Here is a 20,256-nt window from a genome sequence, read left to right as displayed (position 1 = left end):
GATGATAAACCATCTTTCCAAAGACTAGCTATCCCCTGAGTGTTTTCTCTGAGCCTCACTTATCTTAGAAAATGGTGACTACTTCTTGAGTTGTTTTCTTTTGAATAATAAGGGAGGAGACTTTCCAAATCAAGACTGTATATTTGGGAAGTCTGGAAAATTATTTTTCATTGGGTAATAGCCAATCTATGGTCTAAATCAGTACATCTAAAGCTTTTCTATTTAAGTACTAATTAATTAGCATGAGAGACAATTTATATTCGTAAGGACTTGGCGAGCAGCCACAAGTAATAAATCTCCTGGAAATCTTGTTTTTAATCTCCCAAAATTCATGCAGATCTTCCTTCTATGTATACTATCTCCACTTTTTTTTACATGAAACAATTTTGCAAAAATTTTCAAGGTAAAATTGACCTTTTAAGAAAGCTGCACCATCTTGATTCTGGGACTTGATTTTTGTCCTGGACATAGCTTTGTACCCTGTAGATTGTAGAATATACACATTTTTTTTTAAGTTTGTTTATTTGTTTTTGAGAGAGAAAAAGCATGAGTAGGGAAGGGACGGGGCAGGGTGGGGAGAGAGAGAATCCCAAGCAGGTTCCATGCTGCCAGCACAGAACCCGACACAGGGCTCAAACCCACAAACTGTGAGATAGTGACCTGAGCTGAAATCAAGAGTCAGACGCTAAACTGACTGAGCCACCCAGGCACCCGGAATATGGTTTCGGAAGCATGCATAGATGCAAATAACAACCACTATCCCTCAGGATTTATATAAAGAATAGTCAGTAAACTTTCAGTTATTTATTTGCACGATGTGCAACATTTGGTTCAATATTTTGGCATCATATAGAAGGAGTATCTGAAAGAAATACCAAGACCATCTTTTGAAATGTGTCTACTTGGTTTCTTCTTTGCAATAACGAAAGCACTTCATATAAGCTACAATTCATATAGCTTCCAGATAGAACCTAACTTACATCTTTATCTTGTCACAATGAAGAGACTACCATGGGTGGGGAAATTTGCAGAAAGAAATGAAGAGAATAGTTAGATAGGACACTGGATAATGTGGCACTTGGATTTCTTATTCAGAACCCTGGATTTCATAGTATTTCTCTATGTTTGATTTCCTTTTCCCTTTTCTAGACCTTGTAATGAAATGAAGCCAATGCAGCCTATTCATTGCATTTAGACTCAAGTGCTTTGAGGAGATTAGGTGGATTTATGCCCAAGACTTCCTGTGCCCAAGGAGGTGGTAACTGAAAAAACAAATGAACAGAAGGCACCATTTGGAATTTCCATCTCTAGTGTCCTTCTTATGAATTGAGTTATTCATTTGTATTCACCTGAATAGGTTTGGTTCAATACAAAGCTACTGTGTTGGTTTTGGGACTAGACTCTTAGCCACCAGAAGACAGGATATTAAAACTTCAGGCTCCTATGAAGACCCTTTGGACATCACTCAGGACTCCGGGGCCTGGGCCACAGAAGACCTTCTCTTTGTTTCCATGTTGTCTCTCGTGAAGGATGAATTAAACCACTCTCCTCCGTCTTCGCCCAAACATCATAGTTTTTAACCAAATCCTTTCTCCCTGCTCCTTATAAGAGAAAGAAAGGAGATTCTTTTTGTTACATTGTTACGGGCAGCATTTACTAAATAAAACAATAGTCTAGATTGTAATTATGCTTTTCAAATCTGAAAATACTGTAATCTAACATTTTTGTTCTCAGATCTTAGGTGCTCTTTTTACCATTGACCATCTAGAGTTCTACCTATGGATGAAAATATAATCAAATAACAAAGCCATTTAGGAAATATAAAGTATAGAAGGAGGCAGTATGGTATGAACCAAAATCAAGCACGAGACTTTTGTGGTCAAATAGACCGTATTCAAATCCTTCCTCTCTCACTTTCTACCTGCGTGACTTCAAAACATGTCTTAACCTCTTTAAGCCTCTGTCTTCATCTGTAAAATGGGATGATAATAGTACAGGCCTCTTAAAATGGCTTTGTGGACTTAAGTGAACTAATACACCTAAATCATTTTCCACCATGCCTACCACTTAACATGGAATAAATGACAATTTGTCATAAGACGCATCCTCTGTCCTCAGGGAACATAGAATATAATTTGTAATAGGATATAATAAAAGACAGTGTACTAGCACTAAAATCATTAACACTCAGAGAAACACAGAATTTCAGGGAAAGGAGAGAGGGATTTTTTTTTAACTGGAGTGACCTAGGAAGATCATGAAAAGAAGAACATGACTTAGAATTTGAAAGTTGAACAGGATTTGGATTAGGCAAAAGAGAGATGATGAGATTTCTAACTGGAAGGAGAACAGAAGTATGTGAAGCACAAAGAAGAATGATGGTGAAGAGGCCAATGAGTAGACTCCATAGTACATGACAGGGATAATTGAGGCCATGGTGGGATTAGCCTAAAACAGTCAAGTCCAAGAGACACTGGAATCATCAGCAGAGGAGCATGAAGGTCATTTAGGCAATGGGAAGGCACTGAAAATAACTAAGTAGGTGGGCAATGTGATAATGGAGAACAGGATGGATGATAACGGGAAGAGGAAGGAAAATGGGAGATTAGATAGGAGGCTATCACAAGAACCCAAATGTAAGATAACAATGGATAGAAATGACTGGGGCAGTAGAAAAGGACCAAAGCAATAGATATGAGAAATTTTTGAAGGACAAACTATCAGCATTTAGGAACAAATTGAATAAAGGAGAGAAAGCAGCCTGAATCAATGTTTCTAGGTGTCGAGCTAAATTACAGTGTGTGCTGTAATATCACAGCACACCAGGACCACAATTCTCTTTAAATTATAACCTACATCCAATTAAACTTTCCTAAAACGTTTTTGCTTTGAGTTTCCCATGATGAGTTAATACCCTATTTTATCCATTTTGTAACTTTGAACTTTAAGCTGACTTTACTCATTCATTCATTCAGTAAATACTTCTTGGAAAGCTTCCTGTATCGGGCATGGTGCTAGGCACCAGAATCAAAGCAAAGAGCATCAAAATCGCCACCATGGAGGATTTCTCAGTCCTCCTCTTCAGGGTAGAGGAGGAAATGAGGGGAGTGGCATATGTGTAAATTATAATATTCCACGATTTGCTCTGAAATGAAAGGGTGCCCATAACCACTGAGGTACCTCAGAAAGCGCTCTAACATTAAACAGGGGAATGTGACTGCGTCACATTAAATGTGAGGTACCTAGAGACACATGTCATCTTTCCTTTTTCTAGATCCAGCACACTACCCATGGAGGAAATAAATAAAACTGCAAAGATACAATTCTTCTTTCGTCCATTCTCAGCTGACCCTAAGGTACAAGTAGGGATTTTTGTGGCCTTCCTGACGATGTACCTGATCAGCCTCAGCGGAAACACCACAATTGCAGTCATTGTCCAGATCAACCACTCCCTCCACATCCCCATGTACTTTTTCCTGGTGAACCTGGCAGTTCTAGAAATCTTCTATACATCTTCCATTGCCCCACTGGCCTTGGCGAACCTTCTTTCAATGGGCAGGACTCCTGTTTCCATCCCTGGCTGTGGGACCCAAATGTTTTTCTTTGTCTTCCTGGGTGGAGCTGATTGTGTCCTGCTTGCGGTCATGGCTTATGACCGGTTTGTAGCAATCTGTTACCCTCTACGATACACCCACGTCATGAGCTGGCCCTTGTGTGTGGAGCTGGTGGTAGGGTCCCTGGTGCTGGGGTTCCTGCTGTCGCTGCCACTGACTATTTTGATCTTCCGTCTCCCATTCTGCAACAACAATGAGATCTACCACTTCTACTGTGACATGCCTGCTGTCATGCGCCTGGCCTGTGCGGACACACACATTCACAAGACTGCCCTGTACATCGTCAGCTTCATCGTCCTAAGCGTCCCACTCTCATTAATCTCCATCTCCTACGTCTTCATCGTGGCAGCCATTTTACGGATCCGGTCAACAGAAGGGCGCCACCGAGCCTTCTCCACCTGCTCCTCGCACATCTTAGTGGTCCTCCTGCAGTATGGCTGCACCAGCTTTATATACTTGTCTCCCAGTTCCAGCTACTCTCCTGAGTTGGGCCGGGTGGTGTCCGTGGTCTACACCTTCATCACTCCCATTTTAAACCCTTTGATCTACAGTATGCGGAACAAGGAACTGAAAGATGCCCTACAGAAGGCACTGAGGAAGTTCTAGGTAGGATGATCCCATGACTTGTCAAAATTGGACACTTGAGGGCAAAACGGGATGCTATTAATAATTATGCTGTGACAGCATGCATGAGCCAAGAATGTCCTCGCAGACTGAGATATGGCCCACTATTCTAGGATCACCAGAGGAGAAGAATACTACTGTGTAATTGAAATAAAGCTGTGTCATGGAGGGCAGCATGTCCTGGGCATTGATGGAAGAACATCAACATTTATTGGACTTTATATACTAGGCACTTTACATGGGTTATCTCACTTAGCCCATAGTAAGTACCACTGTCCTCATTTTTTTAGAAAAGGAAACCAAAATGGCTAACAAAAGACATACCCAGGATGAGAACACAGGTATTTAAAAAATCTAAAGACAGGCCGCCTGGCTGAGTGGCTCAGTTGGTTGAGCCTCTGACTCTCGACTTCAGCTCAGGTCATGATCCCAGGGTCATGGGATTGAGCCCTGCATCGGGCTCCATGCTGAGCATAGAGCCTGCTTCAGATTCTCTCTTTCTCCCTCTGCTCCTTTCCCCTGCTTCTACTCTCTCTCTCTCTCTAAAAAATTAAAAATTAAAAAAAATTGTTAATAGAAATCTAAAGACTAAGCTATCTTCACACAATATTGGCCAAGCAGGCCCTGAATGAAAAAAAAAAAAAAAAAAAAAAAAAGAGAAGAGAAAAGAAAAGAAAAGAAAAGAAAAGAAAAGAAAAGAAAAGAAAAGAAAAGAAAAAGAGGAGGTTTTGCAGTTGGCCAAAGGAAGGGGGACTTTTTTTTTAATATGGTTTTGTTGTATTAACCAAAAAGAAAACTCATAACTCTCATAACTTTTAAAGAGCACCCCAGCAATCAAAAGGATAGTAATGAAGGAAAATGCTACTTAATTTAATAAGTGAAAATATGGGAAAGGGAGAAAGTGAGCCTCGTTGAATCTCGGACTCCACCAGAATCCCTTCTATAGCATCTCAGTGTTCCAGACTCTGCTTGAGCTTCCAAGGAGAGAGATCATTAACTTGTAAGACACCACATTCTTGTTGGAAAACTTGTTTGTTACAGTACCACACATTCGTTTGAGCTAAAGTCCATCTACAAACAACTTCTTCCCACTGATCCTGTTTTTACCCTCTAGAGCTTTCTTCTCCTTGACAGTTCTTCTAAGTATTAGGATGGATTTTGTGTCTTCTTTTAAGTCTTTAGCTCTCTTCTCTGTAGAGCAAATACTCCATCAGTTTTCTTTCCAGGAGATCATATTTGTATGCTCTCACACCAGTCACCTTCTAATTTTCCCTTGTTCCATGTCCTTCTACAAATTTTCACCCAGAAATGAACACAATCCACTGAGAATATTTTGTTCTGTGGAACTGTTATTTTCCATGACCTGTGAACTATGTTTCTATCAATTGCTCTTGATCACTGTAACCTCTCATAAATTTGGTATCAAATAAAATCTCCATATTGTTTCATATGCCTTTCAATACTGCCTGACCACAATTTATTTTACTAACATATGTGTAGGACTTCTCATTTAACACTAATATATTGATTTTTTTATTGGTTTAGTCCAAGAGATCCAAACTACCAAAGTTATCTTCAGGAATTATATTATTCATCTAGTTTTATGTCATGGTCAAAATTACAATTATATTTCATTTCCTTTGTCGAAATCATTAACCAATATCTAGAATAGAACATGATAAATAAGCACCTATGGTAGTCCTCCTCTTTGGGAATTGTTGTCCAACTGGATAGAAATATGCTCAGTTAATACCATCAGTGGCACATTGTCACAGTTATGACCCTCCTAGTGGATCTCCCCTCCCTGAATCCATGCCCCTGAGAGGCCCTCGTACCCCTATGGCTATGTGACTTGCTTTAGCCAATGGGACATCAGCAAATATATCGCAAACAGAGGCTTACACTTGCCCTTTGATGTCTGTCTTCCCTTTCTGCCCTGAACCTGACACATGAAGAAGTCAGGGCTAGGATGACACCCAGAGATAAGCCACCAAGGAGGTTCCCTAGACCAACCCCAGTGGATCCACCAGATGACTGCAGTCATGTTATTGGACCCCACCAGAAGAACTGCCCAGCTGAACTTGCTTAAAATGCTGACCCACAGAAATATGGGCAAATAAAACGATTGATAAATTTTAAGTCGTTGAGTTTGAAATGATATATTTTGCATCAAAAAATAACCAATTCAGGGACATCTGTATGGCTCAGTTGGTTGAGTGTCCAACTCTTGATCTCGACTCAGGTCATGATCTCACAGATTGAGATCAAGCCTTGCATCAGGCTCTACTGACAGCACACAGCCTGCTTGGGATTCTCTCTCTCTCCCTCTCTCTGCCCTCCCCCACTTACACTCTTCTCCCTCTCTCAAAATAAATTAAAAAAATTTTTTTAAATTCTTAAAAAAAAATAACCAATTCACCATCAGGTCTATAATAAACTATATCTTCAAGAAAGATATGGGAAGCCTATCAAATCTCTTCATACAATCAAAATACACTACAGCACTGGTATAAATCTAAACATTTAGATGCCTTATGTTAAAAATGAAGTGCATTTGGCATGATTTATCTTGGGTCACTGCATATGGGCCTTTACATCACCAGGCTTTTCACACCTACAGATTATCTAATCAATCATGCATTTCCAGAATTTTACTAGGGATTCGCAATGAGATGGTTATCTTATTGTTTTGAAATCCACTGGTATTTCATAAATTTTTTTTTATTTCTGTAGCTTCATCTGAATGGGAAAAGAAACATTTCAGTAGTTGTGAGTGCCTTGGGGATGGAGAATATGCCTTTAATCTTGAATTCCCAGCATCTAGTAGAGTGGATAGCATTAGACTCAGCTGATTTACTATCAAGAGATAAATTACATCTAGGGAGGGTGGTTACCGCTCATAAAAACTGTATGTTCTTTATACAAAGGGATTGTGTTCTAGCCTTTTTCTACCATTTGTATCCTTCACTGCCCCTTCACAGTGATGGTACTCCATAAATATTTGTGGAATTGAACAGGACTTCTTTTGGAGATCTTTTTTTTCTGGTTTTCAGATTTTTTTTTAATTTTATTTATTTTTGAGACAGAGAGAGACAGAGCATGAGCAGGGGAGGGGCAGAGAGAGAGGGAGACACAGAATTTGAAGCAGGCTCCAGGCTCTGAGCTGTCAGCACAGAGCCCGATGTGGGGCTCGAACTCACGGACTGTGAGATCATGACCTGAGCTGAAGTCAGACGCTTAACTGACTGAGCCACCCAGGCGCCCCTCTGGTTTTCAGATTTTTTAAAATGTTACTGATAAATGCACATTCTTTTTTTATGTTTATTTTGAGAGAGAGAGAGAGAGAGAGAGAGAGAGAGAGAATGCACACACAAGCAGGGAAGAGACAGAGAGAGAGAGAGGAAGAGAATCCCAAGCAGGCTCCACACTGTCAGCACAGAGCCCAATGCAGAGCTCAGTCCCATGGACCATGAGATCATGACCTGAGCTGAAATCAAGAGCTGGACAACTGAGCTACCCAGGTGCACTTATACATTCTTATTATAAACTTTTTTGAAACATTTATTGCTAATACTTATTTTTGAGTGCCTTATTTGATTCTATATCTATAAATCCTATATTCCCTAAGACTTGCAGATAATAAAAAATAAAAATGGGAACTACAAAATACCCATCTGAGAGAAGTAAGTAGAAATTATTATTGCCTATTAAAAGAAGATCATGGGGCACCTGAGTGGCTCAGTCAGTTGAACGTCTGACTCTTGATTTCGGCTCAGGACATGATCTCACAGTTCATGAGTTTGAACCCTGCATGGGGCTCTATGCTGGCAGTGCAGAGCCTGCTTGGGATTCTCTCTCTCTCTCTCTCTCTCTCAAAATAAATAAATAAACTTAAAAAAAAAAGAAGATCATATATTTTGCTATATTTAACCCAGTTTTAGCAAGGGTATTTTTAAACTTTCATCACTCATAGAAAATTTTGAGAATCTATAACTTTCACTTGCTGTAGAGTGGATGGTATTGATGCATATCCTCTTTATTCCAATAAAGAGCCAAATGGACAGGCATCCTTTGCAATTACACCTGGAAGAAAATCCCAAACAGACCCTCATTTTTCTTGTCATCCTTTTACAGTGTTGCACTGTTCAGAACAGAGGAAGGAGGGTAATGAAGAAATGTTGAGTCACAAGACACTAGAAAACATGGGGATAGTGCTGACAGAGGAAAGCAGGATATCTGAGGAACCTGTGGGGCCATGAAAAGATGAGAGGAGTCAGGAGTTATCACAATGGGCAGCAGGGAGTGGATGGGGCACCAGATCATCTACCATGCTTCTCTGGAAGGAGGATCATGGGACTGAGATCCAGGAAACATGGAGACATGGTTCTAGGAGCTATAAACTGGGAAAGTCACTTTCATCCTGCAAGCTTTGGTCTCAGTATCTAGAAAATGAAAGGATTAAACTAGTTAATACTAGGATATCTACAAGCACTAACTTTGATTCCTTAATTTTCCCACTTTCTGTTCATGTCTATCAATACTCAGGCCATTTCTGCTCATTTTGGACAGGCCACTTTCCTACCCCAATGGTAATCGATTTTTAGCTGCTTCTCAATCAGCATGTGAAAATGAACAATGTGGGCATGACCAAATGGGACAGCAGTTAACCCTTGTCTTCTCCCAAGCAGGACAGAAAGTCTGAATGCTGGGATTCTGTGGGCCTCTGACTTGGAAAACATACCCTCCCAAATGTGGTTTCAAAACTCAGACGTTGCCATGTGACTTTCTTATTATTTAAAAGAAATGAGTGATCGCTTCACGGCACGTGTGCTAAAATGGAACAATACTGAGATGGGTAAGGAGCCGGCACAAGGATGGTGTGCAAATTCATGAAGAGTTCCAGAGTTTTACAAATAAAAGACTGAACTCATAGATACAGAGAACATATTAGTTGTTGCCAGAGGTAGAGGATGGGGATGGGCAAAATGGGTGAAGGGGGTCAAAAGGTACAACCTTCCACTTATGAAATAAATAAATCTTGGGGATGTAGTGTGCAACGTGGCGACCATAGTTAACAATACTGTGTTGTACATTTGATAGTCGCTAAGAGACAAGATCTGAAAAGGTCCCATCCCAAGAAAAAAAATTGTAACCATGGTGACGGATGTTAACTAGGCTTGTTGTGGTGATCATTTTGCAATACATACAAATATCAAATATTATGTTGTACACCTGACACTAATATGACATTATATGTCAATTATATCTCAATAAAAAATAAATATGTAAAAAAAATAAAATAAAAGATATGAGCATGATAGCAGTAGGACAGCAGATAACTGGCTACATTGTGTGTGTGTGTGTGTGTGTGTGTGTGTGTGTGTGTGTGTGTGTGTTAATTATAAACTACAAACTTGAATCTTGTGTTTGACTAGTGTGGGACAACTTTCTGATCTTTAATTTGCCAATCCAGTTAGACAGCCCTCCTAACCAGTGTATGGCCATTCAAAGTCAGTGTGCAGCTAATGGAGAATGTGGCAACATGGTATACACACAGTCTGTTTCAACCACCATCTGGTGAGTCTTCACATAGTTCAGGACCTAAAAAGCTAAAAACTCCCAGACTCTCTAGCAACGTAGGATGATGTATTTAGTTTCCACCAATCAGATGCACTCCCTCAAGAAATGAATTAAGACTGAATAACCCAGGAGCACCTGGGTGGCTCAGTGAGTCTTCACATAGTTCAGGACCTAAAAAGCTAAAAACTCCCAGACTCTCTAGCAACGTAGGATGATGTATTTAGTTTCCACCAATCAGATGCACTCCCTCAAGAAATGAATTAAGACTGAATAACCCAGGAGCACCTGGGTGGCTCAGTGAGTCTTCACATAGTTCAGGACCTAAAAAGCTAAAAACTCCCAGACTCTCTAGCAACGTAGGATGATGTATTTAGTTTCCACCAATCAGATGCACTCCCTCAAGAAATGAATTAAGACTGAATAACCCAGGAGCACCTGGGTGGCTCAGTAGGTTGAGCATCTAACTCTTAATTTCAGCTCAAGTCATGATCTCATGATTCGTGAGATCAGGCCCCAAGTCGGACTCTGTGTGGATAGTATGGAGCCCGCCTGGGATTCTCTCTCTCCCTCTCTCTCTCTGCCCCTCCTCTGCTCGTGCTCTTTCCCCAAAATAAATAAATAAGCATAAAAAAAATACCTAAGTGGTATACCACCATTCTTTTCTAGGACATATCTTTTATTTATTCTTTTTAATTTTTTTATGTTTTATTTATTTTTGAGAGAGAGAGAGGTGGGGGGAAAGGGCAGAGAGAGGGAGACACAGAATTTGAAGCTCTGAGCTGTCAGCACTGAGTCCGATATGGGGCTTGAACCCACAAACTGAGATCATGGCCTGAGACGAAGTCAGATGCTCAACCAACTGAGCCACCCAGACACCCCTGACATATCTTTAAAAGAGATGTGTTTTGTGTTGAGCTGTTCTGCTCAGCAACACTTCACCTAAAATGGGTTTCCTGACCACCACCACCCCACACACCAGGACAAGTGACCACACTGTCCCCCTCGTTCTTTTTGTACTTTGTGTATAACTCCATCACAACATCTGTAACCCCATAGCACCCTTATTTCTCTTCCTCAAGTACACTGTGACCTCTTTGGAGGAAGAAACTATCTCTATTCCCTTGGTGCCTAGAAATCCCAAAAATATTGAATAAATTTATTAATCATTAATTTACAGTCATCCTTTCAGGGCCAGCTAAGTCTTTGCCTCCACTGTGAAGCTTTATGTGACTCTTCTTGTCCCTCCCTCCTTCATGATAACATCCCTTTCAAAGGTCAGTCTCACATTGGACCTGACTCACATTTCACGTCCTTGTGTTTTATCTCCCAAGTCAGATGCTGACCTCATTGATGGCAGACACTATGCCCCTTATGTCTTCTAATATCTCACAAGACTTGCCACAGTGAATGGGTGGCACTCAAAAAAAATTATCTGGAGGAGCACCTGGGTGGCTCAGTCAGTTAAGTGTCCAACTTCAGCTCAGGTCATGATCTCAAGGTTCATGAATTCAAGCCCTAAATCAGGCTCTCTGCATTGACAGCATGGAGGCAGCTTCAGATCCTCTGTCTCCCTCTCTCTCTACCTCTCCTCTGCTCTCTCTCTCCCTCTCTCTCTCAAAAATAAATAAATAAACATTTGTTTTAATTATATGGAGAACTACAGGGTAAATAGCCTATTGGAAGAAACTGAACACACCAATCAAAGCACAGAAATACTCCAAAGACTAACACAGACCATGTAAATACTGTCCTCAGTGGATGACTAAGGACATCCACCACTGCTTTTCATGAAACATGTGGGATCACACAGTACACCCAGAGCCTACCATTCAACTATTCTTTCATGACTGACGTTTCAGATTTCCCAGCCTCTGTGTCCTGTCCTTGCTTTCAGGGATCCCAGGAAGGGGGAAGCCACCAGCTGTGCACAAAGATGTTCTTTGACCTTGGTAGTTAGGTCCTTCTGCTTCAGTGACCTCTCGGTAAAGAAAGTCTGAGTCTCCTTTGGTATACGTCTGTGATCATTTGCATTTCTTCCAGTTGACTTAATTAAGAGATGAAAAGAAGTGACGAACTTTCCAACAGGAACAAATGTATGTCAGCACCCTTACTTACCCACCTTCCAAGAAGAAACTCCAGGCTATTCTTTCTATTGTAAGAAAGAAAGAAAAAAAGAAAGAAAGAAAGAAAAAAAGAAGGAAAGAAAGAAAGAAAGAAAGAAAGAAAGAAAGAAAGAAAGAAAGAAAGAAAGAAAGAAAGAAAGAAAGAAAGAAAGAAAGAAAGAAAGAAAGAAAGAAAGAGGAAGAAAGAAAGAAAAAAGAGAGAAAGAAAGAAGGAAGGAAAAAGGAAAATGGGGAGAGGGAGAGAGAAATGGAGCCTGGATATCAAGGTGCTTCCCCTATTACCTCTCTTTAGAGAAAGCATGAAGTATGATTTATAATGTAATGTAATGAGTTAGTTCTGCTCCAGTTGCAATGATCCTTCGAGTCTTGGGAAGACCTGTCAATAATTCTTCCCTTCATTCATTCCATGGCTGTTTACTGAACATCTGCTATGTGTGGCAACCTGCAACATAGTGGGAATGCAACAGTGAGTGAGCAGAGAAGATCTTTGCCCTCGTGAAGTTTACAATCTAATGGGAGAGACAGCCAGTAAACAAAAAAGATCATGACAGACTGCAGTCATTGCTATGAAGGCAGTAGCCATGGTAACACAATAGGAAGTAACTGGGGAATATGTACATTAGGTAAGACTGAATGTGTGCACTCAATTTCCCCCGTTGTTAACATTACTATAGTACATCTGTGGTAACTCAATAACCAACATTGACACCTTATTACTAACTAAAGCTCATGCTTTATTCGGATTGCCTTATTTTTTCTTTACATCATGTCCTTTTTTCTGTTCAAGGATTCCATCAAGGATACCATACTACATTCAACCATCATGTCTCTTTAGGTCCTTCTTGGCTGTGAGTTTCTTACACTTTCCTTATTTTTGATAACCATGGCAGTTTGAGACGTCCTGGTCAGGTATTTTGTAGAATGTCCTTCAAATTGAATTTGATGCTTAGACAAGGAGTTATGGGGTTTTTTTAAAGAAAGACACAAAGTGTCATTCTCATCACATCACATCAAGGGTACATACTATCAACATGACTTCGCTATTGATGTTGACTTCCATCTCGTGGCAGGGATAGTATTGGTCAGGTTTCTCCACTATAAACTTACTCTCCGTTCTCCCTTTCCATACTGTATTCTTTGGAAGGCAGTCACCACAGTCAGCCCACACGTAAAGAGTAGGGAGTCATGCTCCCCCAACTGTGCGGGAGTATCCACATAAATTATTTGGAATTGTATCATATGGGAGATTTGTCTACGTATTTTACATATTTGTACCATTTTACATATTACATATTTATGCCAGCATACAATCAGGAATAGATTATAATTCATTGCTGCGTTTTTAAGACTATGAATATTTTTATTTACTACAGATAAGAGACAAAAGATGAGAGAAATGAAGGAATGGAGCAGTGGAGAAAGATAGGAAGCAAGCAAAGAGAAGAAATGAATAATCATCATAAGACTTACTTTTCTTGGCTCAGTCTTTTAAACATACATCTACTGTGTAAAGACACTGAGAAGATATTTGCAAAAAATTTAAAAAAGATTTAAAAATAAACAAACATGCAATTCAGAAAAGAGAGGTGGCTCAAAATCTGGATCAGGAATTCAGGCACCGAGTACCTCCCACCTCTCTTCTAATTTCATCCCATGCCCACCATCAGGGAGTATATGAGATCTTGGAACCTAAAGATGGAAAAGACATGTTGTTCTCTCTAAGTAGCTCACAGTCTAGAAGGGGCAGCAAACATACTAACAAACCACCACGATCTGATGCAACAAAGGCTAACAGTGATATACGTGCTGTGAGGGACTTGGGGGGAATGGATTACAACCTGGGGTAAAGGACCCAGCCTTCCCAGTGTGGCACTGGAGCATGTGAGGAGGTGAGCTACAATTTCCTAGGATAAGAACTGGAGAAGAACACCAGGACTGCCACGAGGAGCTAATAGAATTATTTTACCATTAGGAAAGATAGCATATATATTTTTCCAAGGTATCAAGAATCTGAAGATTAAATTAATCAAGATACTATGGCTTTGTAAGACATGAGAAAGAGGAAAAAGAAACTAAAACTGTGCATTCTGAAACATGAGTTGCGCCAATGCACGAAACAAGAAAATATCTCTAAACCCCAGTATTTGGGAACTGGTATCCTTTATTGAGATGTGTGCTGAGTCTTTCTTTCCTGTTATTATCTGAGTTCTCTTTGCTAGAGTTAATTTAACACAAACTCAACTTTATTCTTGAGTGTGATGATTATGCCTTAAGGTCACACAGTGTCATTTGAGAATTATTCGACCATGCCCACATGCATATCCCTAAAGGTCCTAACTTCATTTATTAAGGCCCAGGGTATTGAATCTGGGGACCAGATAATAACCAAGCTGAAGCCCTGGTCTCCTGACAAATCTCTTGCTCCAAGTGTCAACATTCAAAACTCCAACTTCCATTTCTGGTTCTTGTCCAGGTTTTAAAGCCAATTATTTCTTTTTTTCCCTTATTTTTTTTTCAATACCCATGGGCTTTGATTATTTTGTTTACCAGTTTCCTTCATTAAGATGGGTAAAAACAGACAATGCTATACTTCCAGATGACTTACCTTTTGAACGTCAGAGTCCTTGCTGTATAAAACACTTTTTCATGTATAAAGCTATTCTAAGAATATTACCATGTTTATCGTTTTAACAGAATCCCTACTAAACTGACATAATCTACAATTGTGAGATTGAGAAATAGAGCATGAAGACAGTTAAGGCATTTGCCCTGGTCGCCCAGCTAGTAAGGGACAGAAGCAACACTTGCACTTAAATATTCTGATTAAGTCCAGCCCACTGCAACTTAAATGTTCTGATTAAGCCCAGCTCACACTGAAGGCACATAAAAGTTCCCAGACTAAACTGCATGGATATACTGCATGGCTCTAAATAGGAAACTCCATGATCTACTTTGTCATTGGCTTTATGAAACCTTGGCTTCCACATTGTAATGGGTCCATTTCCTCTCACCAAATCTGTACATAGTACAGAATATCCGCCTGGGGAGACAGTTAAACAAATCAACCTAATGACTGCAAGCAAATGCAGGCATTATGCCTTCTGTGAAAAATTACTTTTCAGTTCCAAAGTTTTATATGAGTCATTTTGCCACCAATTATTTGTGATATATTGAGGACCCTTAAAGATCATCCAACACAACCTCCTAATTTTTGCAAAAAAAAAAAAAGTAGGAAGGACACTAGGAAGGTTATCACGCCAGTAGTGGAAACACCGGACCTAGAACCCAGACCAACCTGGTTCTCAGCCAAGTACTCTCTCTGATGGACCACATGGAACTAAAGAATGCAAAATTTCCTGGGGCACTTGGGTGACTCAGTCAGTCAAGTGTCTGACCTTGGCTCAGGTCAGGATCTCCCAGTTCTCAGTTCTTCGTGAGTTCAAGTCTCACATCAGGCTCTCTGTTGTCAGATCCAAGTCAAGCCTGCTTTGGATCCTCTGTTCCCCTTTCTCTCTGCACCTCCCCTGCTCATGCTCACTCTCTCAAAAATAAATGAACATTAAAAAAAAAAAAAAAAGAATACAACAGTTTCCCACAGCCTGCTGTCTAGAACACACTATTATGGTTATCAACCTTCATGTTCTAGCTAGGAATTTGGTCTCAGAAATAATAATATTTTTCTTTTTTTTTTTCTTTTAGAGAGAGAGAGAGAGAAAGCATGCATGACTAGGGGAGAGGAGAGGGCGGGAGGAGGGGGGGGGTGGATCTTAAGCAGGCTCCACACTCAGCCCCTGAAGCGGGGCTTGATCCCACAACCCTGGGATCGTGACCTGAGCCAAAGTCAAGAGTCAGATGCTCAACTGACTGAGTCACTCAGGCACCACTAATATTTTTCAATTGTATAGTGAATTTCCACTTACAGAATATCTTTACATGTACTTGATCCTCAAGACCAAAATGTTCCCAGTTTGTCATTATATTACCTTCGTTTGGCAAATGAAGAGCTCACCAGAGTTTGAGTGATTTGCCCACAGTCTTCTGATGGCAAGCATGCTGCTCTTTTTAATTTTTTATGCTTTCTTTTCAGTAAACTAATAATAGGGCTATCAGGGAAGACTGCACATCCAAACAAGTTCATCTGACTTGCCCAGCAACCTAAGTTCATGCTTAAATTTAAGTGTGACCTTATTGTCATTATAAAAGTCATCCAGAGTTATTACAGACAGTGTTTAAATGGATAAAAATAAAATGTTCTTTAAAAAAATCAACTGTATTCCCAGCACTAAACAACAACTGTCATTAACATTTTGTTAAATTTCCATTTGGTCTCTTGTACAGCGTATCTGTAACATATTTGTAATTATACATTATCTTTTTTCACTAAAAGTCATATTCATTTCCTATGTCCTTTTGTAGATATAGTTTTTGATAAGATTTTTTATAAGATTCTAACATGTTCTTTTTTTTTTATTTAGGAGACTGTTTTTGTCTTTTTCCTTTGTTCATTTGTTTCTTAAATTCCACATATAAGTGAAAACATATGGTATTTGTCTTTCTCTGACTGACTTATAGTTAGCATTATACCCTCTCAATCCATTCATGTTGTTGCAAATGGCAAGATTTCATTCTTCTTTATGGCTGAGTACTATTCCATTGTATATACACCACATCTTCTTTATCCATTCATTTATTGAAGGACACTCAGGCTGCTTTCATAATTTGGCAATTGTATATAATGCTGCAATAAACATAGGGGTGCATATATCTTTTTGAATTAGTCTTTTCATATTCTTTGGGTAAATACCCAGTAGTGGAATTACTGGATGATATGTTAATTTTAATTTTTTGAGGAACTTCCCTGCGATTTTCCAGAGTGGCTGCTCCGGTTTGCATTCCCACCAAGATACACAAGATTTCCTTTTTCTCTACATCCTGGACAAGACTTGTTTCTTATTTCTGATTTTAGCCATTCTGACAGGTATGAGGTGATATCTCATTGCAGTTTTGATTTGCATTTGCCTGATGACGAGTGATGTTGAGCATCTTTTCATGTGTCTTTTGGCTGTCTGTATGTTTTCTTTGGGGAAATGTCTGTTCATGTCTTCTGCTCATTTTTAATTGTGTGTGTGTGTGTGTGTGTGTGTGTGTGTGTATGTGTGTGTTGAGCTGTATAAGTTCTTTATATTTTGGATACTAACCCCTTATGGGATATGTCATTTGCAAATATCTTCTCCCATTCAGTAGGTTGCCTTTTTGTTTTGTTGATTGTTTCCTTTTCTGTGCAGAAAAGTTTTTTATTTTGATGTAGTCCCAATAGTTTATTTTTGCCTTTGTTTCCCTTGCCTTAGGAGACATATCTAGAAAAATGCTAACTACAGCCAATGTCAGAGAAATTACTGCCTATGCTCTCTTCTAGGATTTTTATTTCTATCATGTTCTTAAAAATTATTTGTTCAAGGGATTGTGGCTGTGTTTTTTTAAAAAATTATCTCAGAGATAGGTCCTAAAGTGTATGATATCCAGGAGGTAAAATATTCCAATCAAGAAGGTGAATGGAAATATAAATGAAAGAAAGGTAGCTAGGTCAATAATTGTTGAAGCTGAATAACAGATATACATGGGGGTTCACTGTACTGTTCTAGATACTTTGGTATTTTGACATTATCCACAATACCAAGTTTTTTAAAAAAGAAAAACATCTCATCATGTGACTGCAATAGTGTGGTAGGTTCAGACTGTTGTTTCCAATTCTTTCCTCTCTCCCTCTGCCACATAACCTTGCAGTAGCAGAGTAAATTGGCTGGCTCCATTGACATTGGCCTTGGTCACATGACTCTCTCTGACCAATGAAATTTTAGTGGGCATGATAGTGCATAGATTTCAGACCTGATTGCCTAGTTTGACTAATCTCCTCACCTTCCTGTATCACAGTGGGAACAGCATGCCCCAGGAAGCAGTTGACCCTTCAATCCCAAAACAAGACATGTGTGGTGGACCTGAACACAGTCTAAAGCCTGGATCCACACTTAGCCAACCTGCAGCCCGAAGCAGAGCTGTCACAGCTGACACACAATCCCTGTATAAACAAGTAAAACTACAAGACAATAATTAAAAACTTGTAAGTCACTAGGTTTGGGATTCATTTGTTATACGACATTTTTGCAGCAATAGCTATTTAATACAGAGAGTCAAACAATCCCCCCCAAAATTGAACATTTTAGATATTTCCAGTTTTTCAATAATACAAATAAAGGACTTTTTTTTGGACATAAAGCTTCTCTACTACTTCGGATCATTAAATTCAGTTATAATGGTATGATGCTGTTTATATAGGGAGACTGAACCGTTTTATTTGTGGATATTTTTCTAAAAAGGAAAATTATGAAAAGAATTAAAACAAACTCATTCTTTATTTCTTGATATCAGAAAGACTGTAAATACAGTTTTTGTTTTCTCTCTTGACATTCAAAAAGATCCTTTCCTATTTTTCCAGGGCTTGGTAAAACTGGTTACTCTGTTACCTTTCTTGGGTTCTGTCTGTTTCTGTGCAAATCCCAAAGACCATAAAATTACAGTAGGAACATCCAGTGTTAAGGCGGTGGGCTTCATTGCAAATAAAAAGGCTTTTAGTTTGATTTTCTAGAGATTGCTCCATCTTTATGTATATACCCTGCATGTTCAGTTCACCAAGATTGTAAATGAAGCATTGAATCCCATTGGTAAATCCATTATTCACCTGGAAAACTCAGGAATAGGTGGCCAACCACAAAATGAGCCAAAAGGCATTAGAGTATCTATGAGCAATGGAATCCAGTGTCCAATGTGGCAATAACTTGTGAGGAACAACTGAAGGAAAAATTCTGGGGCTTCTTCTGAGTCATCATTCTGATGAGAATTCCCATTGTTCTGATGAAAATTCCAACCATGTTTTGTTATTGTAGCCAAAACAAGGAGGGAGCAAAAGTAGGGAGAGAGGGAGGAGAAGAAAGGGAAAGAGGCAGAGGGAGGGCAAAGCAAATAAAGAGGAGTTCTTGTTGTTCCTGGAGGCCAGGAAAATTACGTATTTTTTTTTTAATAGCTAACACAATAGTTGCTACAGAAAGAGAAGAAAAAAGAAATGAGCTAACACACAATTGCTAGACAAAAATGTGAAGTCACAGAGGATCCTGGCTAGCTTCTCAGTTATTCCAATTAATCGTATGCACTTGAAACCAAGTTAGCTCCACTGCCATGCTACTTTATGACAGTGAGCCTCAAAGTGCAGGTCCCAGGACCAGGAGCATCCGCATCTACGAACCCATTACAAAGGCAGATTCTCAGGCCCTACCCCAGATCCAGGTAACCAGAAGTAGGAGAAGGTGGGGTCCAGCAATCTGAGTTTTTAACAAGCCTTCCATGTGATTCCAATACGTAATAAAGCTTAAGATCCACTGCTCTAGAAAGTAGTCCAGTTGGGAAGGGATCAACATTTCACAGTGGTCCCCAAATCTTTACCATCTATTCTCCACCCTCGTTCTCTATAGGATACTAGAGTTGACAGGATTACTATCAACACTGGTCTCAGTAATTTCTCTGGTTGTTGGATTCAACGTGTTGGAAACTCTTTTACCACAACCACCACTCCCTTTTTATGTTGTGATTTCAATGTCAGTTCCATTTTCAAAGCCTCTGATGTGATATTCAGATATGTTCCACATGTGTTCTACCCAGTGGCCAGTCTGGCACTTGGAAAGTGGTTTATCTCTTAGTTCTGCTCTCAAAGTCTTTAGTATGCTGTTTGGAATCCTTTCCACCCATTTCTGACTCAGGGGTGAGCCCAGGAATTCATAAACAACTTTATCAGGTCACTTTCCAGAGCTCCTCCCTCTGCAAAATCTGCCTGGTACTTTCCAGTTCCCTGTGTTCTTCTATTTGGTCAGAAGGCTGAGGCTTTATTTACCTACTCTGAAGGGAGTTTCTCTGGGCTGCACCCAGGTCTGAGCCCAAATAGCAGGAACACAGGAGAGAAAAAACCCAACAGGGGTTCACCCTACCTTTTAGAGACAACAAGTTCTTTGACTGGAGACAAAGGTAACTTCACCCTGAGTTTTAGGTGCCTGTGGGTCTCATTGCTGCCATTGTCACCAGCAGGAGATCCCTTTCTCAGTCTGAACTAGATGGTTCCTCTTAGAGCCTTTTCTATCCATGCCAATGCCCACTTCTGGGTTTCAGGCTGCCTTGAGTCCAGGCCAGGAGGTGCAGGAGAAGGAACAGAAAGAGGCAAACCAACTACCAGTTCAATTGTACTTCTAATTCTGGCCTTCTTTCCCAAACTA

At 39.8% G+C, this 20,256-nt stretch overlaps 1 protein-coding gene across 1 annotated transcript; it reads left to right on the top strand.

The window, feature by feature from the left end:
* The first annotated feature begins 1,022 nt into the window (after positions 1 to 1,022).
* Positions 1,023 to 5,249, top strand: LOC123601740 (olfactory receptor 10V1). The gene has a single exon (XM_045485345.1). It carries the CDS (start codon positions 3,291 to 3,293, stop codon positions 4,218 to 4,220), a length of 930 nt encoding a protein of 309 aa, XP_045341301.1. The 5' UTR covers positions 1,023 to 3,290; the 3' UTR covers positions 4,221 to 5,249.
* The last annotated feature ends 15,007 nt before the right edge of the window (positions 5,250 to 20,256 follow it).

The sequence above is a fragment of the Leopardus geoffroyi genome, chromosome D1 (assembly GCF_018350155.1).
Source record: "Leopardus geoffroyi isolate Oge1 chromosome D1, O.geoffroyi_Oge1_pat1.0, whole genome shotgun sequence".
In the NCBI taxonomy this organism is placed as follows: Eukaryota; Metazoa; Chordata; class Mammalia; order Carnivora; family Felidae; genus Leopardus; species Leopardus geoffroyi.
This window is presented reverse-complemented; position numbering and strand designations above follow the sequence as displayed.

Excerpts from the sequence above, each read along its gene's own strand:
- LOC123601740 (XM_045485345.1), top strand. The coding sequence starts at position 3,291 with ATGGAGGAAATAAATAAAACTGCAAAGATACAATTCTTCTTTCGTCCA.